Source organism: Oryx dammah, unplaced genomic scaffold, assembly GCF_014754425.2.
Source record: "Oryx dammah isolate SB20612 unplaced genomic scaffold, SCBI_Odam_1.1 HiC_scaffold_27, whole genome shotgun sequence".
Lineage (NCBI taxonomy): Eukaryota > Metazoa > Chordata > Mammalia > Artiodactyla > Bovidae > Oryx > Oryx dammah.
In genome coordinates this window covers 41,014,189-41,042,022 of record NW_024070211.1, presented here as the reverse complement: position 1 = coordinate 41,042,022, position 27,834 = coordinate 41,014,189, and the positions used below count along the sequence as shown (strand labels likewise).

At 39.0% G+C, this 27,834-nt stretch overlaps 1 protein-coding gene across 2 annotated transcripts in view; it reads left to right on the top strand.

The window, feature by feature from the left end:
* The window catches only part of ADAM23 (ADAM metallopeptidase domain 23), a 189,495-nt gene that overhangs the window by 29,355 nt on the left and 132,306 nt on the right, over window positions 1-27,834 (top strand). For both annotated transcript variants that reach the window (XM_040228708.1, XM_040228707.1), the window contains exon 3: window positions 17,451-17,527. In XM_040228708.1, the coding sequence (XP_040084642.1) occupies window positions 17,451-17,527 (77 nt within the window). The remainder of the gene's footprint in view (window positions 1-17,450; window positions 17,528-27,834) is intronic.

Here is a 27,834-nt window from a genome sequence, read left to right as displayed (position 1 = left end):
AAACGGAACCTGCCCTCTTCAGGCAGACAGTTGGTCATCATTTGGATATGTTGATGGGTGAGTTGGCCTTGGTCTCAAGGGCAGCCTGGGGTGCAATGGAAATGTGGGAGCTACCAACATATAAATGATATTTTGAAACCTGAGGTTTTACACCCCTGAAGAAAGCATATTACATTAATCATGGAAAGACAGCTTAGTAACTTCCAAACAGAGGCCACATACAGACTTATTCCCCTTCATTTCTTGCTGTTTAAATTATAGTTGTTTTCTTTTGAGTCACGAAATGACATTTCAAAAGATAATAATAAGCTGCCACTTTGGAAGAAAAAAAAACACATTAAGCATCCTTTTAAAAGATCACATTTCTGGACTGTATAGATAGTTGCAGTATTTCTTTCTTCATTGCTTTTGAAGAATACATGTGAGCTCACTTAACAGATTTAGACCTAAAGTTTAATTTGGGGGGATTTTTATGGGCATAAGGTTTTAAGAATTTGTTTCTTACCAGGTGGATAACCTTTACTTTTGAAAGAACCAAACTCCCCTTTTCTGTTGGTATCAGTTGCTTCATGCTGTTTTGTTCCAAGGGTTTCAGTTGAAAATGAGCTTTGAAATTAAAGTTAAATTTTATGTAAAGGCAGCCCATGTAGAGCGATCTATGTAAACTCACATTTCTCCTAAACATATAGATCAGGGGTTCTCAACCAGGGACAGTTTTGTATTCCCTGAGGGACATTTAACAGTGTCTGGAGATATTTTTGGATGTCCTTATGGGGATGGGATGCTACTGGCATCTCTTGGGTAGAGGCCAAGGAGGCTGCCAAACATACCACAATGCACAGGATAGCCCCTCCCCCCATTCACATTAAAGATGTATGTAGCCTAAAATGTCAGTAGTGCTAAGGTTGGCAGACCCTGTAACAGAACTTGTACACCTACAGGTTAAGAAAATGGGAATTATTATCTTTCTGTCCCTTTGAAAGTGAAAGTCGCTCAGTCATGTCTGACTCTTTGTGACCCCATGGACTATACAGTCCATGGAATTCTCCAGGCCAGTTGGGTAGCCTTTCCCTTGCTCCAGAGGATCTTTGCAACCCAGGGATCAAACTCAGGTCTCCTTCATTGCAGGCAGATTCTTTACCAGCTGAGCCGCAAAGGAAGCCTAATAATATTGGAGGGAATAGCCTATCCCTTCTCCAGTGTATCTTCCCAACCCAGGAATTGAACTGGGGCCTCCTGCAGGCAGATTCTTTACCAACTGAGCTATCAGGGAAGCCCTCTGTCCCATTACATATATACTGTTCCTACATAAATCTGATTGCTCATTGAGCTGGGAGACTTAGTTTTGCTGCCCAGTTGCAAGTACTTCAACATTCTTGAAGATTCTTTAAGTGTTATTGTGTGAGAAACTGGCTAATTTAGTGTTAACTGGTTTGGAAGGCAAAGAAGAGTTTAAAATAAATTTAAATGACTTCTTTGGGGGCTAAAATGAAAGTGCTAAATGTATTATAGTCCTGTTTTGGGGAAAATTTCATATTCTATAAGCAGTTTTTATTTTGGATTGTTTATCAGGTAGCGCTAACATTGCACCCTTGCTCAGTTCAGTTCAGTTTAGTCACTCAGTCTTGTCTGATTCTTTGCGACCCCATGAATTGCAGCACGCCAGGCCTCCCTGTCCATCACCATCTCCCGGAGTTCACTCAGACTCACGTCCATTGAGTCAGTGATGCCATCCAGCCATCTCATCCTCCGTCATCCCCTTCTCCTCCTGCCCCCAATCCCTCCCAGCATCAGAATCTTTTCCAATGAGTCAACTCTTCGCATGAGGTGGCCAAAGTATTGGAGTTTCAGCCTCAGCATCAGTCCTTCCAATGAACACCCAGGACTGGTCTCCTTTAGGATGGAATGGTTGGATCTCCTTGCAGTCCAAGGGACACTCAAGAGTATTCTCCAACACCACAGTTCAAAAGCATCAATTCTTCAGCATTCAGCTTTCTTCACAGTCCAACTCTTACATCCATACATGACTACTGGAAAAACCATAGCCTTGACTAGACGGACCTTTGTTGACAAAGTAATGTCTCTGCTTTTCTAGTCAGGACTAATTAAATACTGCCCTGATACAGTTATTTACTTATTTCAGGTAAAAAAAAAATCATTTGAAGTAGCTATAATTGAAAAAAATCAAATTGTAAAAATTGCTTTGCTTCTTATTCTTTGGCATTATTGAAATAGAATAAGCATTTTGATTTTAAAATGTATTAATATATTGAAGAAAAGCCTCCTTCCTATCATTTGCTAACTTAAGTAGCAGTCAGGAACAGATGTGGGAATAAAGACATTTGTACAATGATCTCAAGTCTTTTCACTCCTAGATGCAATATCAACTTTAATTAAAATTGCTTAGAGACTTTCAGAAACCCACATTATTTAGTAGGGTGTGAGATATGCTTTAATTTCTTGCAATTTAAGATTAAGCCTCTAAAGGTAAATTGGTGCAGCCACTATGGAGAACAGTATGAAGGTTCCTTAAGAAACTAAAAATAGTCACCATATGATCCTGCAGTTCCATTCTGGGCATATATCCTGAGAAAATTATAATTCAAAAAGATACATGCATCCCAAATGGGCTGTAAAGCACAAGGAGCTCAGCTCGTGCTCTGTGATAACCTAAGGGGATGGGATGGAGGGGTATGGGAGGGAGGCTCAAGAGGGAGGGGTTTGAATACAGTTAGCTGATTCACTTCATTGTACAGCAGAGACTAATACAACATTGTAAAGCAATTATACTCCAATTTAAAAAAATAGAAAAAAAAGATCCATGCAGTCCAATAAGTTCCATAGCAGCACTATTTGCAATTGCCGGGATATGGAAGCAACCTAAGTGTTCACTAACGGATGAATGGATAAAGAAGATGTGGGATATATACACAATGGAATATTAACTATAAAAAAGAGTGAAATAATGCCATTTGCAGTAACATGGATGGACCTAGAGATTATCATATTAAGTGAAGTAAATCAGATGGAGAAAGACAAATACCATATGATATCACTTATATGTGGAATCTAAAAAAAAATGATATAAATGAACTTATTTACAAAACAGAAATAGACTCACAGACTTAGAAAATGAATTTATGGTTACCAGAGGGTATAGTGTGGGGGTGGGGAGGAAGAGATAGATTAGGAGTTTGGGATTAACATATACATACTACTGTGTATCCCTGGAGAAAGGAAAGGCTAACCACTCTAGTATTCTGGCCTGGAGAATTCCGTGGATGGTATATCCCATTGGGTTGCAAAGAGTTGGACATGACTAAGCAACTTTTACTTTCACTACTTTGTATAAAATAGATAAACGACAAGGATCTGCTGTATAGCACAAGGTACTATATTCAGTGTCTTGATAACCTATAATGGAAAGTAATCTGAAAATGGATATATATACATGTAGATCTGAATCACTGTGCTGTACACCAGAAGTTAACACAACATTGTAAATTAACTATACTGTGATTTTAAAAAGTGGTTAAAAAATTAAAGTAAAAAAGAGAAATATTTAGAGGTTGTGCATTTTAATCCTCCAGGGACATAACAATTGAAAAAATGGACTAAAAGTTTCTTGTTAATAAAGAGAAGAAAAGTCAAGTAAAAAAATGATTCAGTTCAGTTCAGTTGCTCAGTCGTGTCTGACTCTTTGCGACCCCATGAATCGCAGCACGCCAGGCCTCCCTGTCCATCACCATCTCCCGGAGTTCACTCAGACTCACGTCCATCAAGTCCGTGATGCCATCCAGCCATCTCATCCTCTGTTGTCCCCTCTCCTCCTGCCCCCAATCCCTCCCAGCATCAGAGTCTTTTCCAGTGAGTCAACTCTTCGCATGAGGTGGCCAAAGTACTGGAGTTTCAGCTTCAGCATCAGTCCTTCCAAAGAAATCCCAGGGTTGATCTCCGTCAGAATGGACTGGTTGGATCTCCTTGCAGTCCAAGGGACTCTCAAGAGTCTTCTCCAACACCACAGTTCAAAAGCATCAATTCTTCAGCGCTCAGCCTTCTTCACAGTCCAACTCTCACATCCATACATGACCACAGGAAAAACCATAGCCTTGATTAGGCCCCTAAGATTGTAGATACAGTTAGTAGGTTAAAATCACAAGGTGTATACCTTAAAAAATTCCTAAAATAAGATATGTAACAGTGTATTTCTAAAAGCAGTGACCAGTTTGAAATATTAAAAATAATTAAGATACGACCACTTTTAGAATATGGAGGTGGACTTTTGGAAAATCAGGAATAAACATTGTATTGTTTCTTTGGAATACTTAATACAGATACGTTAATACTTTCAACTCATTTGGTTTGTTAAAGAACTAACATACTCATTTGCTAATCATTCTTTTGTAATTTTAACACACACATATTTACACAAGACATATGAAAATCATGCTCTTGGACTTAAATTCTTTTGGGGGAATTTGTAGTGCATTATATACCACTTGGATTCCAAAGTGGTACTGTTGTAACAGAAAATGTTATTGTAAAACTCAGTGAGTGAGTTGCTTTGTACTGACTTCTATAGTCCCCTTCTCCCTGTCCCGTTATCCCCAGTTATCTTAGCTTTCTCATTCAAGCCCAAATTATTTTAGACAGTAAGTTATCTGCTTAATAGATTTCAAATAGATGTTCTGAATTCTCACTACCATGTTTTCCTTCTGCAGCATTCCCCATTTCAATACATTGCTCACTCCTTCTGGTTATTTAGGCCAAAATTTCTTGGTCCCCTTATTTCATTTATAATACATATCTGATCTGTAAGTAGCTCTTGTTGACTGTGCTTTCACTAGCTACCCAGAATCCGACCATGTCTCATCAACTCCACTGTTGCTACCCATGTTAAACCCATCATTAACTCCTGCCTGGATTATTGCAACAGCCTCTTAACTGGACTTTCTGCTTTCTCCCCTGGCCCCTCACCTTTAGTCTTTTGTCAATGCAACAACCTTAGTGAATTTTGAAAAATGGAAGGCAGGTCATGTGACTCCTTGACTTAAAATCCTCAGTGACTTGCTGTTTCATTAAGAGTAAAACACAGAGGACTCACAAGATCCTATATAGCTGAACTTCTCTAACTTCAGTTGCTTCTTTAACTTCAATGCCTATAACACCCTGCTTGATCCAAACTGGCTTTATTGCAGTTCTTTACCATACCCACTATGTTCCTGCCTCTGAACTTTTGCAACCACTGTTCTCTCCACCTGGAATTCTTTCCGCAGATATCCTTGTGGTTTGTTCCTTCACCTCCCACTCTTTGCTCACATGGCACCTTTTCAAAGAGTTCTCTCTGTCCGCTTTATTTAATACTGTCACTTCTTCATACTGTACATTCCCTTTGCCTCTTACTTCCTTTATTCCTTTTACCTATAGCATTTATCACCATCCAGTGTGTTTTACATTTATTAGTTGATTCAATTTCTCCCCATTGCCCCCCAACACATTCTAAAATATAAATGCAAGGAAACTGGAGCTTCAGGTTGAAACATGGTAGATACAACAATTATTTGTTGAATGGGTAAATGATTTCATGTGTGATGTAGAAGCCAAGGAGGTCACATATAATCTGAGGAAATAGATGTGTTCCAAAGTACTATTTTTATTTTTGTATGTCTTCAAGGTTCCATGTAATTATAGGTTCTCATTTGGAAATAAAAATGAGCTTTAATGAACCTAAAACATTCTGGAGACATAGGGAGAGCTATCATTTGTTTTCTAAAATAATCAGAATATTTTGCATAGCAGTCAGTATTCTAAATGCTAGTTTTAAAAATTCTGTGACTACAGGCTATGGTTGGCATTTTGAGGAATTCTATAGAAATTGAATGTTAGAGAAGATGAGGTCACATCAATATTAGCTTTTCTACATCTAACTTTGAGTAAGGTGCTGTAAAGCAATATTGCATAGGAACCTGGAATGTCAGGTCCATGAATCAAGGCAAATTGGAAGTGCTCACTCATTGGAAAAGACTCTGATGTTGGGAGGGATTGGGGGCAGGAGGAGAAGGGGACGACAGAGGATGAGATGGCTGGATGGCATCACTGACTCAATGGACGTGAGTCTGAGTGAACTCTGGGAGATGGTGATGGACAGGGAGGCCTGGCGTGCTGCGATTCATGGGGTCGCAAAGAGTCGGACACGACTGAGTGACTGAACTGAACTGAACTGAAGGTATGTGTAGTGCCCATGTTACTTGTTTTGAGTAATATTGTGATACACGACAGTTGTGAGCCTCTGTCCCAGAACACAATTTAATAGCGTGACTTTTGAAGCCTAATGGCATCTATTTGTGAAATGGGAAAATCCATTTTCGATTTGGCCCCCAGTTTGTAAGTTACTCTTTTCATGCAAAAGGGCAGAATGCAACCCTTCCACATTCATAACTAAGATCAGAAGAAAGGACAGAGCCAGATACAACTGAGAACTGGAAAACACAGAACTCTTTCTAATCCATAAATGTAAACAGAGCTGGGTCCTGTCTACCCAGGACCTGTCTACTCTACAAGACAGAGCTGAGTAACATACAAGTAACATACAACTTGTAACACACATCTTCCAGAGGGTAGTTAAGGGAAGCAGAGACCTCTTAGGGATACTGTTGTCAAATAGCTATGTATGTACCATGAACTCATAAGCAGAGCCTGAAACATTTCTTCAAGTAGAAATAACAGAGCTGATCTAGAGATTCCACTACAAATCAGTTCTGGACAAGAATAGTGTTAGGCCCACCAATGAAGATCAATGGAGTCAAGGTAACTCAAGAGAAATCTGGCCTGGACAGGTCTGCTTAGCCTCTCTAGATTATACATTTTCAGTAGTTTTTAAATGAAGGAGACATGGACATTAATATTTGATTTTGCTCTGTATAATTTATGGTTTGTTGTATATAATAATGCTTAGATGAGCAGTGAAATTACTATCTCATTTTGTATTGACTCATTCATTCTTAATCAATCCTTCTCTAGTCATCTTAAAGATCCAAGTGAAAGAACCTTCTTTTGCTCTAGATAGATATTTGAGTTGACTTGAGTCCACTGGACTTCATAGGCAGCATTCCAAGGACCAGAGTGGGAAGCCCAGGAAAGTAGAGCTGCCTCTCAAAGCGGTTTTTTTTTTTTTCTTTCAGGAAAGTATTAATGTTAAATAAGCAAATTAAAAAGAAAAACACCTGTCATGTATATGAGTCAAAGACATTAAGCATGGAGCTTGGTGTTTATTTCTTTTTTGTTTTCTGAACCTTATATCCTACTTCAATTCTTTTATTTAAATTATTTAGTGGGTGTTCAGTAATTCTTGCTAGAAAGGCAGAATTTGTTCTTGTTTTATCATGGAAGTGTCAGCAGCGAGAGAAGCGCTCCTTGGAGACTCACAGTTTGGTGATGTAGAAATTGACGAGGAAAAAGAACGAGGTGAATCACACCTCAGCTACTAGATTAATGCGTCCAATTAAATTTTACTATTCAGGAAGGCAACAGAAAGAAATGCTTCCATGGTAACTGTTGTCAGAGTTGTATTTTCACTCATCTTTCAGAAAATATATGAAAGCTAAATAATATAGCTGTAGTGATACTTGTAATGATTTACTCATTTTCAAATGGCAAGAGCCCTAAGGCCTATGATTTCATCTCTCTCTTGAATTGGCATTGTCGATGTAATATCTGCTAACATTAATCACTAAGGGTAAATGTATAGAAGACAGTTCATATAAATGTCCATTTGTCTGTGAAAGTGTATTGTTCACAAAGTTCTTTTGGGTTGCTAAATGATCACTAAAGAAAATCTTAATGTGACCCATTAGGGCTTAAAAGACCCCCTCGAGCCCTCTTATAATATTAGAGGTAGCTTCTCTTCTTTGGCTGATCATGAGGAATTTTGCAAGTACATTTTAGTAGAGATAACTCACGGTTTATTCACTGAAATATCTGATGGATTATCCATGCCTATTTTCTCTCTTCTTCAGTGTCTGTCTTTTGTCTGAATCCTACTTTGAGAGCACCTCAAACTGAGGGGTAGGTAAAAAAAGGGAGGAAGCTGAAACTGGATTCTTTTTAAAATTGGTTTATATAGAAGAGTGCTCTTATAACAGATTTGGTCAGAAATTAGAATTCAACCTGTTGTCCTTTTTTTCTGTATTATCAGATGGATAATTGGATGTTGGCTAGACTTCTTTCAGAACAGACGTTCTGTCTTCCTTGGCGAGGCTGCCACAGAGAACAAGGTCAAACGGTGTCCTGCTTCTTTCACAGGGAGAGCCTGATCTGCTCTGACCTGTGCAAAGTCTGTGCTTTGTGGTGTTTTCGTATTGTTTCTGTAATATCCGTCCAGGCTAAGATTTCTGCTTCCTAGTTTAAGGGTGAAAGATAGATTAATTAACAAAATATCTTAGTATTTGTTGGACTTGTATGTGTTCACATGACTTACTGATCTCGTGTATTCCTTGTTTTGTAATAAATTACCATGTTTTAATTCTCACAATTAAACTCTACAATCCAAACTGGAGTTTAACCCTCCAGAATGGAAGGCTTCCTGTCTTTTACATTAAAGCATGTTTCTTAAGTCTCTATTTGTCAGGAAACACTTAGAAACACTTTGAAATTTTATCCTATTGAATCAGTCCTAGAACTATCTGAATTCTATCTTTAAATGCTGAAAAGGATCTCTCCAACAAGCTTTTCTTAGTTCTTCTCTAGACCTCAACATTCTCATTCCTCATATTTAAGTGCACTTGCTATGTATACTGTATACTTGTTCATACTAAATTGAGTAATCAATCATGGTTACGTCATCTGTAGTGTCTTTATAAATAATATTACTATTATCATTTAACTAAAGTATTATATTTCTTTTTGGCTTCTCATTTCATTTCCCTAAACAGACTATAAACTTTTTGATATAAATACTCATTCTCCTATACTTTTGGACTTCCCTGGTGGCTCAGACAGTAAAGAATCTACCTGTAATGTGGGAGATTCTGGGTTCTATCCCTGGGTTGGGAAGATCCCCTGGAGAAGGGAATGGCTACCCACCCCAGTATTCTGGCCTGGAGAATTCCATGGACTGTGTAAATACTCATTCTCCTATACTTTTACAGCTGCCACAGTACTTCATACAAGGTAGGGGTTCAGTGCAAGTTTGTTAATGGGTTAACCAGTAATCCTGTGAAATGGAACATGCTAGAAGGAAATGTGATATTCTTTCCCACAAGCTACCTATTTAAATGAATCTTGGGAAGAACATTGAATAAATTACCTTAATTTGCAAAATTGCCTTCATGTAACATTTGCAGCTGTTCCACTTCTCAGGGAAATGATTCATATTATTTTAAAGACACAACAATGTGAACAAGGTCAAAACAAAATACCTGATGGTTGTTAGCAGTACAGATATAAAAGTTGCAAATGTTGCAGAATCTAAGTGCACATTGGATTTGCTAGGAGGTGGCCAGCTATAATGGGAGGGAGCTTTTAAGATGGAGCTGACTGATAACCTTTGTAAAACCGTAATATACTTTTCTTTTTCTGTTTTTCTTTGTCCTTTTACTTTACCCCCTTCCTTTCTAAATTATTGAGCTCTTCCTATGTGGCCAGCCTTTTCTAGGAACTTTCTGTTACATTATTATATAATTTAATCATTGCATACATCCTGTTGGTAAACTATTATTGTTTATATTTTAATGACCAGGAAACACTGAGGTTTGGAGGCTTAAGGACTGCTGGCATGAAGTTGGCACTTTTTCTCACTGAACCTGATCTTTCTTTCTTTGATGTGCAACCTTGGACAAAAAACATCATTTGACTCCTTTGTGCTTTTTAAAAATGTCTTTCTTCTAGAAGAGGCTAATAAAAAAATCTGCCTTACTAGCTTCATATTATTCTAGATAACTGAGATAATTAAAACATGAGAAATATTGGGCATTATTATTTTTATTATATATGAGTCTTGACTGCATTGGTGATCACCAGTGAACAAACTTAGAAGAAGGGATTAGAACAAGATTGTAATTTAAAATGATCTGTTGATGTTTTCTTTTGCACTTTAAAACTCCTAAAATATGTTCCCATATTTGAGTTTTTGCATTACACAGAAAAAATCCACAGGTTGTACTTCTGTGTTTCTTTAGCTGTGCGATAAACCCAGATTAGTCAGGTACAGAAAAGCCTGAATGAGCTAAAAGAAAAGTAATATATTTTCTTGTTTATTTATGATTATAAATCTTTGCTATACAGCTTTATTCAATAGAATATTAGATTGGTTCAGTTCTCAAGTGGTGATTTTGTACAGCTTATGAGGAAATCGCTTGATAGTGACATTGTTTAACATTTTCTTTTACATTTTGCTTTTTTAAAAAACTTCTTTAAAAATTTTTATATTGGAATATAGTTGATTTACAGTGTTGTGTTAGCTTCAGGTATACAGCAAAGTGATTCAGTTATACATATACATATATCTGTTCTTAAGAAAGTGATGTCTTTCCTTCAAACTGATTTCAATTTAAACTTGGCAGTTTGTTTCTTATTGCAATTTAATTATTTGGGTCACTGGATTCTGTGTCTCCTGTTTTTCTGTGAAGAGAAAAACATATTGTGCAACCAAGATTGATGCAAGGCTCCCTAGTGAAGCATCTTTCTTCAACAGCTCAACCCATTACAACAAAGGAGGCTCCTTGTATCTGAGCTGCTGGTTCTCTTCCTTCTTAGTTGGAGTATTTCCAAGGTTGTCTTTTCCAAAATATTGTAAAATGTCCTGGACCTCAAAAGAAGGTAGTCTTTGAAATTCTGTGAACTCTTCCCACTGTGAAGAAAAAAGGGTGAACTCTTGAAGGATCTTTGGAAAAAAATAATTGAGAGTAGGGGAAGAAACCATGAGCAAAAAGATAAAGGGAGGAAAATCAATTCCCAAAAAAGTTATAGTTTATGCACCTGTGCATACAAAGACATACACACTGTCTATTTTGATATTTTAATGAACATAGAATAAGGAATATTATCATAGCAATGAAGGAAATGAGAAAATTTTTACCTACAGTCTCATGTGTGTGTGCTAAGTCATTTCAGTCGTGACCAACTCTGCAACCCCATGGGCTGCAGCCCACCAGGCTCCTCTGTCTATGGGATTCCCCAGGCAAGAATATTGAAGGGGGTTGCCATGTCCTCCTCCAGATGATCTTCCCAACCCAGGGATCGAACCTGCTTCTCTTATGTCTCCTGCGTTGGCAGGCAAGTTCTTTATCTCTGGTGCCACCTGGGAAGCCCACCTACAGTGTCTTTTCTGCTGGAAGGGATAATGGAAAACATGAAACAGCTGAACAGTTGATTACTAATGAGACCGTGTCTAATGAGACAGTTTTATTAATCTTTCTTCGAACTCTAATTATAGCAGTTTTCTTTCTCAGGCACCTTCTTTCCTGGAGCCCACAGCTCTCCTCTTTAGGAAGCAGAGCTGAAATATCTCAGTGGTGTCTGCTCGGGCTTGCTTGATGCCATCCAGGTCCTTTGCTCCCTATTTGTAAAGCTTTTTCTTGTATTATTGCTCTGCCACTCTGGATATGTTTCCTTCATTACTTAAATAAACTGAATATATCTTAAGGGCAGGGAAACATCTAAATTTTCCTCTGTTATCCTAACCATGTCTCTTATAGAGAATAGTAAAGCAAAATACATGCTCAGTGAATGTTGACATTGATAGCATGGATACCACAATTCAAGTGGCTCACTTTCTACTGAAATGCGGAATTCAGTCTTGTAATGTTTTCTGAATTTGAGAAAGTGTAAACTGCTTGTTTCCCATATTCTGTTTCAGTTATGCACACACTCTGTAGAATTCACAAGTCCTTATATAGTACAGAATACTAATGGAATACTTGTTATGTGTGAAGCATTTTTGCATGAAAACATGTATATCCTGGAAATACTTGCTTTTCATTTCTATAAGTAGATAGTCATCTTTTCCCATTGTTTTCATGTCCATATTAATGTTAATTATTCTAGAATGTAAGTCCCAAGAAAACCACTCTGTCTCTTCAGCTTATGTAGTATATCTTACCTAAAGCTGAATATTTATGATTGCTTAGTAGCATAACACTAGTGGATAAGATGCAAAGCCAGTCTTAGTTGAGGAATCTAATGGTCTTGTAAGTTATTTAATATGATATTAAATTGGCCACAAAGTTCGTTTGGGTTTTTCTAGAAGATGTTATGGACAAATCTGAACAAACTTTTTGGCCAACCCAATACCATTAGGTGCCATCTACTAAAAGGAAAAAACACAGGGAAGCAACAGCACATTGTTAAGATGTGTAAATTGTTCTTTAGTGAAGGAGGTTTGTGTATGTAATTGAGTTTAGTTGTTTTTGTTTACTGGGCTCCTATAATTTCCCTGTGCCAGATTCTGAGTCAAAAGAAAAATACCAAAGCGCTTAGGCAACAGCTGCTCTCAGTCCTTCAGGGTGGTAGTTCTGAGCCCAGGGTTGTGCTTATTCTTGTCGTGAAATGACGCTCTTGGACTCTAAAACCCTGCATTCTTCCACAGTGCTATTATAGTGACGGGCTTGTAAAAACAAGTGTTAATCTTTGAATCTGTTTAGCAGATATCCTGATGGAGAAAATAACCCGTTATGACCTGATGGGTGGTTCATGTACTCTTCTCTGGAGTATTCCTATGATTCTGTATTATTGAACATATTTCTAAACCTCGCTGTGCAGGTCCTTGTTTGTAAAAGAAGAGCAATGCTCTTTGAGGTTGTCTTTGTGTTTTCAGTGGTGCTGGTCAGTTAACTCTAAAATATTTAATAAGCTATAAACAATATGGCCATGTATTATAAAAATTTTCTACCTGTCCTGGCCATTCTTCTAATTTTTTTTTTATCTTTTAGAAGAATTGGGTTAATATGAAATAAAAATAAATAGTATCCAAAAATGTAATTTGTAAAACAATAATGACTCATTTTACCTGATTTGAAAACATATTTAAAATGAACTATTATCAAAACTATATACATGGTATTTTGTTGAAGAAAAAATGATCAATTGATGTGGAATAGCATAGAGACTCCAAAAGTTAAAGCCCATTTTAATCACGTCTAGGACAGAGCAGAAATAACAGAACGATAGGGAAAAGTAGCATTTGTCAGGTATTTATTTTGGTCTAGAGAAGAATCTGTTCTTTGTGTACAAAGGTATAATGTATAGCAAAGGAAAGAGAATATGAGAAAAATAGCTTACACCATTGTACTGAAATTGCTTCAGTGGGTACAGATATTTTATTTTATTTTTATTTATTTATTTTTAATATAAAGTTCTTTATTTTAATTGGAGGCTAATTACTTTACAATATTGTATTGGTTGGGTACAGATATTTTAGATGAATATACTAATTCCATTTGCCATCTATGCAATGAAGATGAATGTTTAAGGAAATCTGAAGTCATTTTATAAGAAAATTTACTCCTTCTCAGCATTAAAGTGAATTCAGATGTTAAAACAGTCTTTCTGATAAAGGTAACAAAATAAAAATTTTTTTCCTATGGAGAAACAGGAATGTTTTTGATATCGTCGTACTAATTGTTTCAGTTGTTGTCAAGAGGAGTCTGTCAATATGTTTGAATCCTAGTGTTGGTATTGATGATGATGATGATGGCATATGCCAGACACTGTGCTGAGTAAGTGTGGGGACATTTAAAGGAAAGCTCTCTGTCTGGGCCACATGTACACATGTATATGTGAGCAGACGTGTCAGTGAGCATGTCACACAAAGCTCCACAGCCCACCTTTTCAGATTCATTGTTTGACGTTTCCGCCAAAAGCCATTTTCCTATAGGCTATTTCATGAAAACCTTTTTTAAAAATTTGTTTTCCACGTTAATTTTTTACTCTATTTTTATAATTGTTTTTCCCCCAGGCCCTGAATATCTTTTCTTCTCCTGGCAGGTGGATTCTTTTTATTTTTTTATCTATAGCATTTAATTTTATTTTTATTGTTGTTCAGTTGCTCTGTTGTGTTCTGACTCTTTGCGACCCCAGGGACTGCAGCAGTCAGGCTTCCCTGCCCTTCACTATTTCCTGGAGCTTGCTCAAACTCATGTCCGTTGAGTCAGTGATGCCATTCAACCATCTTGTCCTCTGTCGCCCCCTTCTCCTCCTGCCTTCAATCTTTCAAAGCATCAGGGTCTTTTCCAATGAGTCGGTTACTCACATAGAATGTATGCAAATATAGGTACTCTAAAAAACTTTTTATTTTGTATTGATTAACAAACAATGTTGTGATAGTTTCAGGTAAATAGCGAAGGGATGCAGCCATACATATACATGTATCCTTTCTCCCCCAAACTCCCCTGCCATATAACATTGGGCAGAGTTCCAACTATACAGTAGATCCTCTGGCAGGTGGATTCTTACTCACTTTTAAAACCTTTGTTCAAACTGCACCTTGTCACTGAAGCCTTGGTCCCGGTGGCCCCTTAGACACGTGGAGGTTGACAGCTCTGCCTGCTTCTCTGGCAGATGCTGCTTTCTTGAGCCTGGGCTGTGTCCCAGCCATCTTTCTACATAGGGTGGGACTCAACACCTGTGTGTGGAAGGACTAAATAAAATAAACAAAGGAAAATCCCAGGATTAATATTATTTGCCAGGTTTTCCATTAAATTCTGTTAAACTGAAACTTGCCACATTGACTCAGTATAAACTTACTTAACAACAATCAAATTGTCTGACTCTCAATAATTTCTTCGAAATGGAGTAATCAGTTATAGAGGAGCCTGGTGGGCTACAGTCCATGGGGTCGCAAAGAGTAGGGCATAACTGAGCAACTAACACACACGCACAGACACAAGCAGTTGTTACCGGCTACATTATTTTGCAACAGAGTTTTCTTGGGGTTTGTACTTGTCTCAGTGCTTATTTGCTGTAAAATGAGTCTTTTGCTGGGTCACTATCAGGTTCTTTAGATCAGTTACAGACATACAGAGATTTGTCTAAGTTTGAATTATAAGCACTTTTCCTTGGAATACTTACTCATTTGGAAGTTTTACTCCATTTGTGTCGATGACATATAAGGCTTTTCTCTTCAGTACTAAAGAAGTTACTTATTTTTGGTCGTGCTGGTCTTTGTTGCTGCGCGCAGGCTTTCTCTAGCTGCAGTGAGCTAGGGCTCCTCTTCCTTGTGGTGCACAGGCTTCTTATTGCAGTGGCTTCTCTTGTGGAGCACAGGCTCTAGACTGTGTGGGCTTCAGTGGTTGTGGGGCATAGGCTTAAGTGCTCTGCCGCATGTGGAATCTCCTCGGACCAGGGACTGAACTCATGTCCCCTGAGTTGGCAGGCAGATTCTTATCTGCTGTACCACCAGGGAAGTCCCTATGTGTAGTTTCTGTTTTATGTATAGCTATTCTCTTTTCACCACAGTATGTTCTTGTTTATAAAGGTGCTCAAACAAGTACATTTAGCAGCTCTTTTAAGCCAGAGTGCCTTTAATGAACTCTTCTCTACTATTTAATATTCTTAAGAGAAAGTATGCCTAAGGGATGTGTTTTATTCCCAGGAAAAAAGCTGTTTTCTTTTCTTAAGCTTTTGGGACCCAGAGATGAAAAATTTTCCCCTTTACAAATTATTCATCAAGTAAAAATTTTCATGCAAAAATTAGTGCTTCAAGACAGAATAAATTTAGGTGAAAGACTTTGTGATAGTTATATTAGGTGACAGAGGTTTTGCTGCAGATGACAGAGACCACACCTAACAAGACAGAAATTTCTCTCTCAAGGAGTTGTCTGAATACAGGAAGCTCAGATCAAGGATAATGACCCTGTTCTACATGGTTGTTTGGGGTCTGACATGATACCCCATGGTATTAGGGATGGAGGCACCTTCTCTCTCATTGTTCTGTATTTAAAATTTAATATGTTAATTTCCTCTTAATTTTATTTGCTGATTATTGAGTGACTATCAGATCAGCAGTTATGCTTGACAAGAAGTTGAAGTCATGGTTTACTTATAGTATTTTATGGATTTGGCATGGCAAATTAGTCCTGATTATAAATATTTGGTTAGTTAATGAAAGTTCATATATTTTGGGGAAGGATGGTTAATGTACAGATGTTTGCAAGACCCCTGTGATAGCAGTTGTGAAGCAAACTGTCCAGAATGGAAAGTGATCATCCATCACTTGGAGGGAGGGCACAGTGCTCCTGAAGCCTCAAGTGCATTCCCAGCAGGTGTGTGTGAAGAAGACTTACTAGAAAGTAATGTCATTGGTCTGCCCTTGAAGGAAGGGTAGGATTTTGATAATGGAAAGTGGAGGAGGAACAAGAGTGGAACAAGAGGAACAAGCAGTGGCATTGAGGAGAGTGGGAGTGAAAAGTGTCTGGTTGCTATGCATGTAACATTTCATAGATGACACCCACTGTGCCTTAAGAATGAAGTCTGGAAGAAGGGTGTTTGTGAGCAAGGGGTCGGGGGGGTGTAGGTTACATTTATCTTTGTTCTTTTTTTTCTGATAGGCTGACAAAGGAGAGATTTTTCTTGGATAATACTTTAACAAAACTTCATTGATTTGTTAATTTATATTATTCAAGATGCTTCTGTGAGCTATTCTAATCTTTAGGACCATAGCCCGCCAGGCTCCTCTGTCCCTCGGATTCTCTAGGCAAGGATACTGGAGTGGGTTGTCGTGCCCTTCTCCAGGGGATCTTCCTGATCCAGGGATTGAACCCGAATCTGTTATGTTTCCTGCATTGGCAGGTGGGTTCTTTACCACTAGCAGCAGCTGGGAAGCCCCTTTAATACCTAAAACATATGACTCATGTTGAGATGAGATTATCTTTACATTTTGGGTTAAATCACAATGAGGACAGTATTTGTAAATATGTAACTTTCAAAGAGGGACAGAGACTCTCAGTATCCACAGAGGGCCTGGTTTGATGTGCTTTCTGAAGTTGAAAGGTTTTTTTACCGAGACATTCTGCTGATAAATCATTTAGAGAAAGTTCCAATTCCTGATGAAGAGCAGAACGCTGACATGATTTTCACTTAGGTGTGCAGAAAGAATTGGTTAGCTTTGTGCACAAAATAGGCTGAAATCAAGCTTTAATTAGTCAGACTTTTGCATAATTCATCACAGTCACTTTGAAAGTTCAGTTGAATCTGCTCTTAATTTTTATCAAGATGGATTCCTTTTTAAAGGACTTTTATTAGTTTCTTGCTGAACAGATATTTAGGCCTTCCAAGTAAAACCATGACGATATCCTTGTTCTCTTTTTAAATAAATAAATTACTATATAGGGATACATAAAGAAATGAATCAGTCCATAAAATATTCTTCTTATTAAATATCATTCTTGATATCAATATAATCAGCTTTAAAGATATGAAAGTAAACTAAGGTTCTTTCTGTCTTTTTGAATCCATAGGCTGTCCATCTGGCCCAGGCAAGCTTCCAGATTGAAGCCTTTGGCTCCAAATTCATTCTTGACCTCACATTGAACAAGTAAGTATTTAATTATGATCTTGTCAAGAAATAATTGCAATAAAACTATACTTCATGATAATAGTTTTGTCAAAATAATATCTGTTGTTGAAGCAACTGATACTTTTAAGCTAATTATATGTCATATAGCACCTAAAAAAAATATAAAGCCTGAAGTTAATTATTTTCTTTTGCTGAAAGAAGAGACATTTAATGTATTAAAATCTCAAATGGAGTACTTAAATGTGATTTTAAATGGAATAAATATTTGAAGTGATGCTAGCTAATTAAGTGCTAACTATAATCCTTAGTATATACATAGAGCAAGCATGATAAATTACTGACTCAAGTGTAACTGGACTTCAGTCTAGAAACTCCACTTTACCTTTCAGTATACAGTTCACATGACTTCTGTATGAAGAGTAAAGAAAATGATGACTTGCAAATAGTGCCTATTTTGAGAAGGTTCTTTGCTTCCTAATTTGCTCTAATACACTTTCTTAGAAATTTTGATCCTGATGAAGATTTACCCGATTTTCCTCTGAGCATGTGTTTATGTTGATATTAAATGCTATTTCCCAAGTTGGAACCAGTTGCACAGATGTCTTTGGACAAAGCATGAACAAGAGCTGGTGCCTTAAGCAGGACTCTTCAGTCTCTAATTGAGCCAGCAGCGAATATTTCTTTGGTGAAGGAGCATTCCTGCATAGTTTTCTGTAGTTTGAGAAGCTCCAGTCAGTATCGTAAACTCTCATCAGTATTTTGACTAAGACTGCATTTTTGCCAGAAAGATACCACGTAATGCTATCAGACACTATAATGTAGGTGACCACAGTTCAATATCTGAGAAATTACAAAAGACTCTAAAGAACAACTATTAAATTTCTTGTGTGCCAAATTCTGAGAGCTCTGCAGAAAAAAGAAATGCAGAGTCAGCTTGGGTACTCCTTACTCAAGTGTAATTGCAGCTTTAAGTCAGGATGAACCAGCAGAACTCAGAATTTCCTGTGTTACAGATACTGCAGGTTTTCGTCTTTGAGTCTGCTGAGTTCCTTTTCACCATGCTGGGTCAGCACTGCGTCTGCCTGAGAGATTTGTCTTGCCAATACTTAGACTATGTTGAGTAACAAGATATAGCTAATTTTAGTTTGTTTGGATCTTCTGTTCCTTTACCTCTTACTGCAATGGATGCTGTCATATCAGACTGTGCCTTGGTGATAGCAACCAACATTGCTATGTGGTTGAACATTGAAACATCCTGGCCATAGCACAGCATCCCAGATGACTGAGAAAGGGTCATAAGGGGATGTCCAGGGTACTTAGAGGTCTGTAGACACATCCAAAAATTATTTACCACTAATATTTAACATGCAGAGGAATCAAGTTGAGCACCTACTGTGAGCAGCCCTTGCCTTAAGGAGCTTATTAGTTGGGAGAGGCCAATAGATATACTTTTACAGGAGTGTGAAATTCATTGTGCTGGTGATAATGAACCAGCAATCCACGTTGGTTGGAATGCTATGGAGGCACTGAAGATTGGAAGCTCTTTGGGCTGGAAGAGTATGGAAAAGCATTTTAGGAAAGGTGATGCTTGAGCTAAATCTTGGAAGGCAAGTGCTAGTGAGGAAGAGAAGTGTTAGGGATGGATCGGAGAGTGAGAAAATGGAGAACTGTATTCTAGGCAGAGCAGAGAGTGTATGCTATGGAGGCAGGGCCATGCAGCAGTGTGGCAAGTTAAATTTTGTTGAATTTCTTGGTAAATTACAAGATTGATGCAGAGGGAGATAAGTCAGGAGAGGTAGACCCAGGGACAGCTCAGTTCCTGGAAGATCTTGTATATCATGCTTAAGTACTTGGCTATTATAGCCTAGACTGTGAAAAATGAAGTAAGGGGAATAAACACAAGTTCTGTTCTCAAGAAATGTTAAAAGGCATGGAGAGAGAATGCTTTTAAGAAATCTTTGATTGATAAAAATCATTAGGATAGCTTTGATATGGGTAACAAGGCAGAAAAAAGACTTAAAATTAACTGGTACCTTGATTACATAACTGGGTAGAAGATGGTATTGAGCTGAAATGGGCAGCACAAGGAACAAACAGGTTAAATGGTGAAGAAAAAAGAATGTGAAATCAGGGTAGATATCATTGATTTGAGGGCTCTGGGACATGTCTACGTGGAGGTTGGATAGAGCAGTCTGAAGTACAGGGAAGAGATGGGGGCTGGAGGCTTAACTTCCTAAGCTTTAGTTTCCTATTTAAGCTATATGTTGCTATAAGGACTAACTGAGCTAATGCATGGTACTTATACATGTCTGCTAATTGGAAAGACCTGCTTAATGCTGTGGACTGAATTCCCCCTAAAATTTCTGTGTTGAAACCTTAACCTGAAACATGACTGTATTTAGAGACAGAGCCTCTAAGGAGGTAATTAAGGTTGAATTAGGTCATATGGTGGAGCCTTGATTTAATAAGATTAGTGTTTGTTATTATCAGATAGACACCAGAGAGCTTGCTGTCTCTTTCTCTCTATCATGTGAGGACACAGCAAGAAGGCAGTCGTCTGTAAGCCAAGAAGAGAGCCCTCACCAGGAACTGAGTCTGCCAGAATTTTGTTCTTGGCAAGTCTCCAGAAGTGTGAGAAATAGATATCTAGTTGTTTAAAGCATGCACTTTATGGTATCTTATAGTGGCAGCCTGAGTTGATTAACACATTCAATATATATTTGAATTTATGCTTAATTATTATTGCCACAGCAAGGCAGTCATGGGGCTGGGTGTTGGGGAATTTAGGATTGAAAAAGAGAATCAGTGACCTCATGGAACTTATGGTCTAATGAGAAAAGCACAATAAGTCTTTGCTTTGTTTTCTGTCAGTACTTTTTTTTTTTCATTTTTGTACATGAGGGTAGTATACTCTGTGATCTTTACCTTGCTGAAAGTTAGACTGAAGGAAAGCTTGAGGACAATTTGACAGGCCAAGGTTGATATGCATTCAAGGTAATTAGCACTGAGAATTCAGACAACATACTTTTGTTGAGTTAAAAACCTATTTGCAATACATTTGGTCCTTCTCCAGCTGCTTATCCGAAATCCATTAAAAAGCATGACAAGACTTGTAAGTCATTGACTGTTTGGATACTCAACTTTCCATTTGATTATGTCTGATGTGGCTGCTGAAGCCTCCAGCATGCTCTCATGTTTATTGTAAAGTGAAATCTGTGCAGTCCTTCTGGCCTTTGCCTGGCACAGAGATGGAAGAAATCTCAGGATGTCTCAGGTGCAATAAGACAGCAGTTTGTTCCTGAGAGAACACTAGCCAATGAGAGAATAAAGGGGTCTTACAAGTCTGTCCTGTACATTTGTCTTGAACAATCAGGAAAGCTCCAGTTGGGTGGAATCTGTGTGAGACATCAGTATTGGAAGGTTGTAGCTTAAAAGTGAGGAGTGGACCTAAAGCAGCCTGGAGAGTAAGGACTGCCTCATGGGACTTCAGTGAGCTGGCAAAAACAACTCTGATTTTGATGAAAGGCAGAATGCTACAAACTGTACCATTATTGTCAAACAGGGACCAAACTAAAATAATTATGCATGTGTAGTTATCAGCTATCTGTGGTTTACTTTCCACACTGCAGCATGAGCAGAGTTCTGTCGTGAATGGGTCACTCTAGGGGAAGTGCAGGGGAAGGTTGTGGATGAACAACTTGTGTGGCCTTTGGTCTCTTCTTTTTTTAAATTAATCAATTTATTTTAATTGGAGGCTAATTACTTTACAATATTGTAGTGGTTTTTGCCATACATTGACATGAATCAGCCATGGGTGTACATGTGTTCCCCATCCTGAACCCCACCTCTCAGCTCACTCCCCATCCCATCCCTCAGGGTCATCCCGGTGCACCAGCCCTGAGCACCCTGTCTCATGCATTGAACCTGGGCTGGTGATCTGTTTCACATACGATAATATACATGTTTCAATGCTATTCCCTCAAATCATCCCACCCTCGCCTTCTCCCACAGAGTCCAAAAGACTGTTCTTTACATCTGTGTCTCTTTTGCTGTCTCGCATATAGGGTCATCGTTACCATCTTTCTAAATTCCATATATATGCGTTATTATATTGTATTGGTGTTTTTCTTTCTGACTTATTTCACTCTGTATAACAGGCTCCAGTTTCATCTACCTCATTAGAACTGATTCAAATGCATTCTTTTTAATAACTGAGTAATATTCAATTGTATATATGTACCACAGCTTTCATATCCATTTGTCTGCCAATGGACATCTAGGTTGCTTCCATGTCCTGGCTATTGTAAACAGTGCTGCAGTGAACATTGTGGTACACGTGTCTCTTTCAATTCTGGTTTTCTCGGTGTGTATGCCCAGCGGTGAGGTTGCTGGGTCGTATGGGAGTTCTGTTTCCAGTCTTTTAAGGAATCTCCACACTGTTCTCCATAGTGGCTGTACTATTTTGCATTCCCACCAACAGTATAAGAAGGTTCCCTTTTCTCTGCACTCTCTCCAGCATTTATTGTTTGTAGACTTTTTGATAGCAGCCATTCTGACTGGCGTGAGATGGTACCTCATTGTGGTTTTGATCGGCATTTCTCTGATAATGAGTGCGGTTAAGCATCTTTTCATGTGTTTGTTAGCCATCTGTATGGAAGACACCTTTCTTTATTCCTCCATTTCCCTGGGAGGTGAGTGGCTTTGTTCTGATGTGGGGAGATCAGGGGTATTTGATTTAAGATGAATATCTAGAAAATGTTGATTTAAAGAAGTACATGCATACAGTGGTTTGCTTATGAAGAGTAGTTCATGCAATGGTTTTAAAAGAAGAGGGGCTTCCTTGGTGGCAGGGGCTTCCCTGGTGGCTCAGAGGTGAATAATCTGCCTGCCAGTGCAAGAGACACAGGTTTGATCCCTGGTTTGGGAAGATCCGACATGCTGCAGAGTAACTAAGCCTGTCCACCACAGCTATTGAGCCTGTGCTCTAGAGCCCAGGAACTGTGACTTCTGAGCCCATATGCCACAACTACTGGAGCCTGCACACCCTTGAGTCTGTGCTGTGCAACAAGAGAAGCCACTGCAATGAGAAGCCGGAACACCGTGAGTAGAGAGTTGCCGCCCCCTGCTCGACGCAGCTAGAGAAAACCCTGTGCAGCAGTGAAGACCCAGCACAGCCAAAAATAGAGGAATACATAAATAATTGAAAAAAAACCAAGCAAACAAAATCACAAAAATAATATAAAAAAGAAAGGAGGAAACAGCTACATTGATGTAGTTTCAGCTAGATTAAATAAAACCCCTGGCTTTCATGCTGATTAATATGATTAATTTATTCTTTGTTCAGCCAGCAAAGGTTTATTGAGCATCTAGTTTGCTTTAAGATATTGTGCTGAGCAACCCAGGGGTTTCAGGACTGTGTAAAAGAATCCCTCCTCTCTAAGAGCCCACAACAGAGAATAAAATATATACAAATTGTATTAAATATGATAGGAAGTGACTTGGGAGGCCTTAGTGCTGGAAGGTCTTATGGGGAAGATGAGATTTAATATTTGTCTTAAAGGATGCTGTCTTAGGTTTGCTTCCCCTGGTAGCAGATCCCGAGGCAGGATTTCCAGAAAATACCTTCAGGGAGTTAGGAAGTGAGATGTGGCTGGGGTGGGAGCTTTAAAAGAGAGATTTCCCATGTGTTCAACTGGGGCTCATTCCCACTGAGGAAATCCTGGGAGTTCTTGGGTTCATTCTCTAGAACATGCCAGAATATTATCCAACTGAGGATGGAGGAAACTGGAGTTTCGTCCACTGACTGCAGTCTGTTGTTGGTTCAGGGCTGTTTCTAGGAGCAGTACCTCTTCAGCATGTTGCTCTTGTCTCCTGTGAGGTAGAAAAAAGCCAAGAGTCTTAGGTATTTCTAGTCATCTGCCATCAGCATGTTGAGGTTCCTGCTGAAGGCATGTGGACAGGGGATGTCAGGGTCTGCTACAGAAAGATGTGGGAGGGAGAAAGGTACATTCCATGTGGGAAAGTAGCAGAGCAAAGGTTTGGGAGCAGGTAAGCATTGAACCCCTGGTGTGAGTGAAAACCCATGAGCCCCTTCTCTTGAAGAAGCTTGAACCACCCATTGGTGGATGGGAGGCAAGCTGCCCACCCCGAGTCACTGGATTCAGAGGGGGAATTTCAGTCTTGTTCTGTTGCGTGTTTTTTTCAGCTCTTCACATTTGGAGATTTGAACTCAAAGTTGGGTTTATAAGACGCAACATGTGGAGGAGAATAGGCCTCCTGCCCCATTTTCCTTTTGTGAATGAACCAGAGAAGGAGTTCAGAACTGTGGCTGCAGAAGACTGAGGCAAATTTGCCTTCACTGCAGCCCAGGGTGGGCCATCCTGGCTTCCATCCAGGCTTTCATCTTGGCTTCTGAGTTGGTGTGACTCTTCTTTTTTTTTATAACAGAAAAAAATTATTTATTTTTAATTGAAGGATAATTGCCTTACAGTATTGTGTTGATTTCTGCCAAACATCAACATATAACAGAAAAAAAATATTATTTAGGAAAGAAACCTAAGAAAAATATTAACTAGAAATGCAAGATAGTAAGATTAAATACTGTAAATAACCAAATTTTATACACACAGATTCTCTCTCTCTCCATATATATGTATGTATGTATGTGTGTGTGCTCAGTTGGGTCCAACTCTTTGCAACCCCGTGGACTGTATGTAGCCCACCAGGCTCCTCTGTCCATGGACTTTTCCAGGCAAGAGTACTGGAGTGGGTTGCTATTTCCTTCTCCAGGAGATCTTTCCCAACCCAGTAGGCTTGACTCTTGACCTAGGTTAGCTGGTCATATAGCTCAGTGCTAACCCCTGGCCCACCCCTCTTCTCTCCTGCTCTCCATCCTTTAGTCTCACTGCTGGAATTCCTCTCACACATCTGGGCGAGGGAAGGCACTGGCTTTTCGGAATTCAGGCCTTTGGTCTCAGACTTGTGCCGAGGCTGCCAACTCAGGCATGTTTTCTGGGTTTGAGTCTAAAAGAGCTAGAAATGATGCGTAACATGGCTCTCCATCTCAGGATTCTGTTTCTTTAAGATGCTGCTAACTCAGAGGCTAAGTGCTACATTTCCTAGTTTCCAGAGTCTGTAGAAGGAAGGCTTTCAACTGCAGTCGTAATAGTAATAGAACCTCTGCCAAGCCCTTTACCCATTTTATCCAATTTAAATCCTGTGTGATCATTTCCAGCCTGAGACCTCGTGACATTCAGTTATGTGCTGGCGTTCAGTCTGTGCTGTCTGTCTGGAGTCATCTTCTGTTGCTGCTTTGATCACTGGACTGTCAGTTTACAAGGGAGCTGGGCATAATTCATCTCGTCACATTAAGTGAGACAAAACAATGTAGCTCTTTTAGTCAATTATTTCACTTTATTTATTTGTTTTAAAATTTTTGCCTGCACAGGGTCTTCATTGCTTTGCGTAGGCTTTCTCTAGTTGCTGCGAGCGGGGGCTACACTTGGTTGTGGTGCCTGAGCATCTCATGGTGGTGGCTTCTCTTGTTCTGGTGCATGGGTTCTCAGGTTCACGAGCTCAGCTGCTCCGTGGCATGTGAAATATTCCCATACCAGGGATCGAACCTGTGTCCCCTGCATTGACAGAGGGACTGTGCCACCAGGGAAGTTATATTTTTATCAATTTTTAAAGATATAAAGAAAATACAGGAGACCAGGGTTTGATCCCTGGGTCCAGAAGATCCTCTGGAGAAGGGAATGTCAATCCACTCCAGTAATCTTGCCTGGACAACCCCATGGACAGAGAAGCCTGGCAGGCTATAGTCCTTGGGGTTGAAAAGAGTCGGATATGACTAAGCAACTAACCCACAAAGAAAATGCAGAAGAAGGCCCAGTGAGGTGGATGAAAATAGAGCCTATTATACAGAGTGAAATAAGTCCCAAAGAAAAACACCAATTCAGTATATTAACGCATATATATGGAATTTAGAAAGATGGTAACGATGACCTCATATGCGAGACAGCAAAAGAGACACAAATATAAAGAACAGATTTTTGGACTCTGTGGGAGAAGGCGAGGGTGGGATGATTTGAGGGACTAGCGTTGAAACATGTATATTGCCATGTGTGAAATAGATGACCAGTCCAAGTTCAAAGCATGAAACAGGGCACTCAAAGCCGGTGTACTGGCACAACGCAGAGGGATGGGATGGGGCGGGAGATGGGAGGGGGGTTCAAGATGGGGGACACATGTACATCCATGGCTGATTCATGTCAATGTATGGCAAAACCCACTAAAATATTGTAAACTAATTAGCCTGAAATTAAAATAAGTAAATTAATTTAAAAAATAAAATTATCCTTTTTTTTAAAAAAAATTTATTAGTAACATTGGTTTATACCATTATATAAGTTGCATACGTGCTACATTATATTTCTACTCATGTGTACACTATAGCATGCTCACCACCCAAAATTTAGTGGCCATTGGTCACAGTACAGTTGATCCCCTTTACCCTTTTCATGCTTTCCCCTATTCATGCTCCTTCCCCTCTGTTAGCCCCACTCTATTCTTTGTATCTACTTGTTCATTTTTGTTTGGTTTGCTTTGTTGGATCATGAAAAAGCAAGAGAGTTCCAGAAAAACATCTATTTCTGCTTTATTGACTATGCCAAAGCCTTTGACTGTGTGGATCACAACAAACTGTGGAAAATTCTGAAAGAGATGGGAATGCCAGACCACCTGACTTGCCTCTTGAGAAACCTATATGCAAGTCAGGAAGCAACAGTTAGAACTGGACATGGAACAACAGACTGGTTTCAAATAGGAAAAGGAGTACGTCAAGCCTGTATATTGTCACTCTGCTTATTTAATTTATATGCAGAGGACATCATGAGAAACGCTGGGCTGGAAGAAGCACAAGCTGGAATCAAGATTGCTGGGAGAAATCTCAATAACCTCAGATATGCAGATGACACCACCCTTATGGCAGAAAGTGAAGAGGAACTAAAAAGCCTCTTGATGAAAGTGAAAGTGGAGAGTGAAAAAGTTGCCTTAAAGCTCAACATTCAGAAAACAAAGATCATGGCATCCGGTCCCATCACTTCATGGGAAATAGATGGGGAAACAGTGGAAACAGTGTCAGACTTTATTTTTCTGGGCTCCAAAATCACTGCAGATGGTGAGTGCAGCCATGGAATTAAAAGACGCTTGCTCGTTGGAAGAAAAGTTATGACCAACCTAAATAGCATATTCAAAAGCAGAGACATTACTTTGCCGACTAAGGTCCATCTAGTCAAGGCTATGGTTTTTCCAGTGGTCATGTATGGATGTGAGAGTTGGACTGTGAAGAAGGCTGAGCGCTGAAGAATTGATGCTTTTGAAGTGTGGTGTTGGAGAAGACTCTTGAGAGTCCCTTGGACTGCAAGGAGATCCAACCAGTGCATTCTGAAGGAGATCAGCCCTGGGATTTCTTTGGAAGGAATGATGCTAAAGCTGAAACTCCAGTCCTTTGGCCACCTCATGTGAAGAGTTGACTCATTGGAAAAGACTCTGATGCTGGGAGGGATTGGGGGCAGGAGGAGAAGGGGACAACAGAGGATGAAATGGCTGGATGGCATCACTGACTCGATGGACGTGAGTCTGAGTGAACTCCGGGAGTTGGTGATGGACAGGGAGGCTTGGCGTGCTGCGATTCATGGGATCGCAAAGAGTCAGACACGACTGAGCGACTGAATTGAGCTGAACTGAAATATTTTACATGTGAATGAAATCATATGGTATAGGTCTTTCTCCATCTGACATTTCACTTATCATAATACCTTATCAAAGTCCATCTATCTTGTCATAAATGGCAAGATTTCATCTTTCTTATGACTGGTATTTCATTCTGAATGTTTATATACCACATGTTTTGTGTCCATTCATCTCTTGATGGGCACTTAGGTTGTTTCCATATCTTGGCTCTTGTCAGTAATGTTGTCATGAATATATGGGTGTGTATATCTTTTTGAATTACTGCTTTCATACTCTTTTGATAAAAACCCAGAAGTAGAATAGCTGGATCATATGGTAGTTCTGTTCTTAAATTTTTGAGGAATATCCATAGTATTTTCCACCTGTTCACATTCCCACCAACAATGTATGAGGGTTTTTTTTTTTTCTATATCCTTGCCAGTACTTGTTATTTCTTGCCTTTTTGATAATAGTCATTCTAATAGGCATGAGGTGGTAGCTCACTGTGTTTTTGATTTGCATTACACAGTGATACTGAACAACTTTTCATGTGTTTCTTAGCCATCTGTATGTCTTCTTTGGAAAAATGTCTC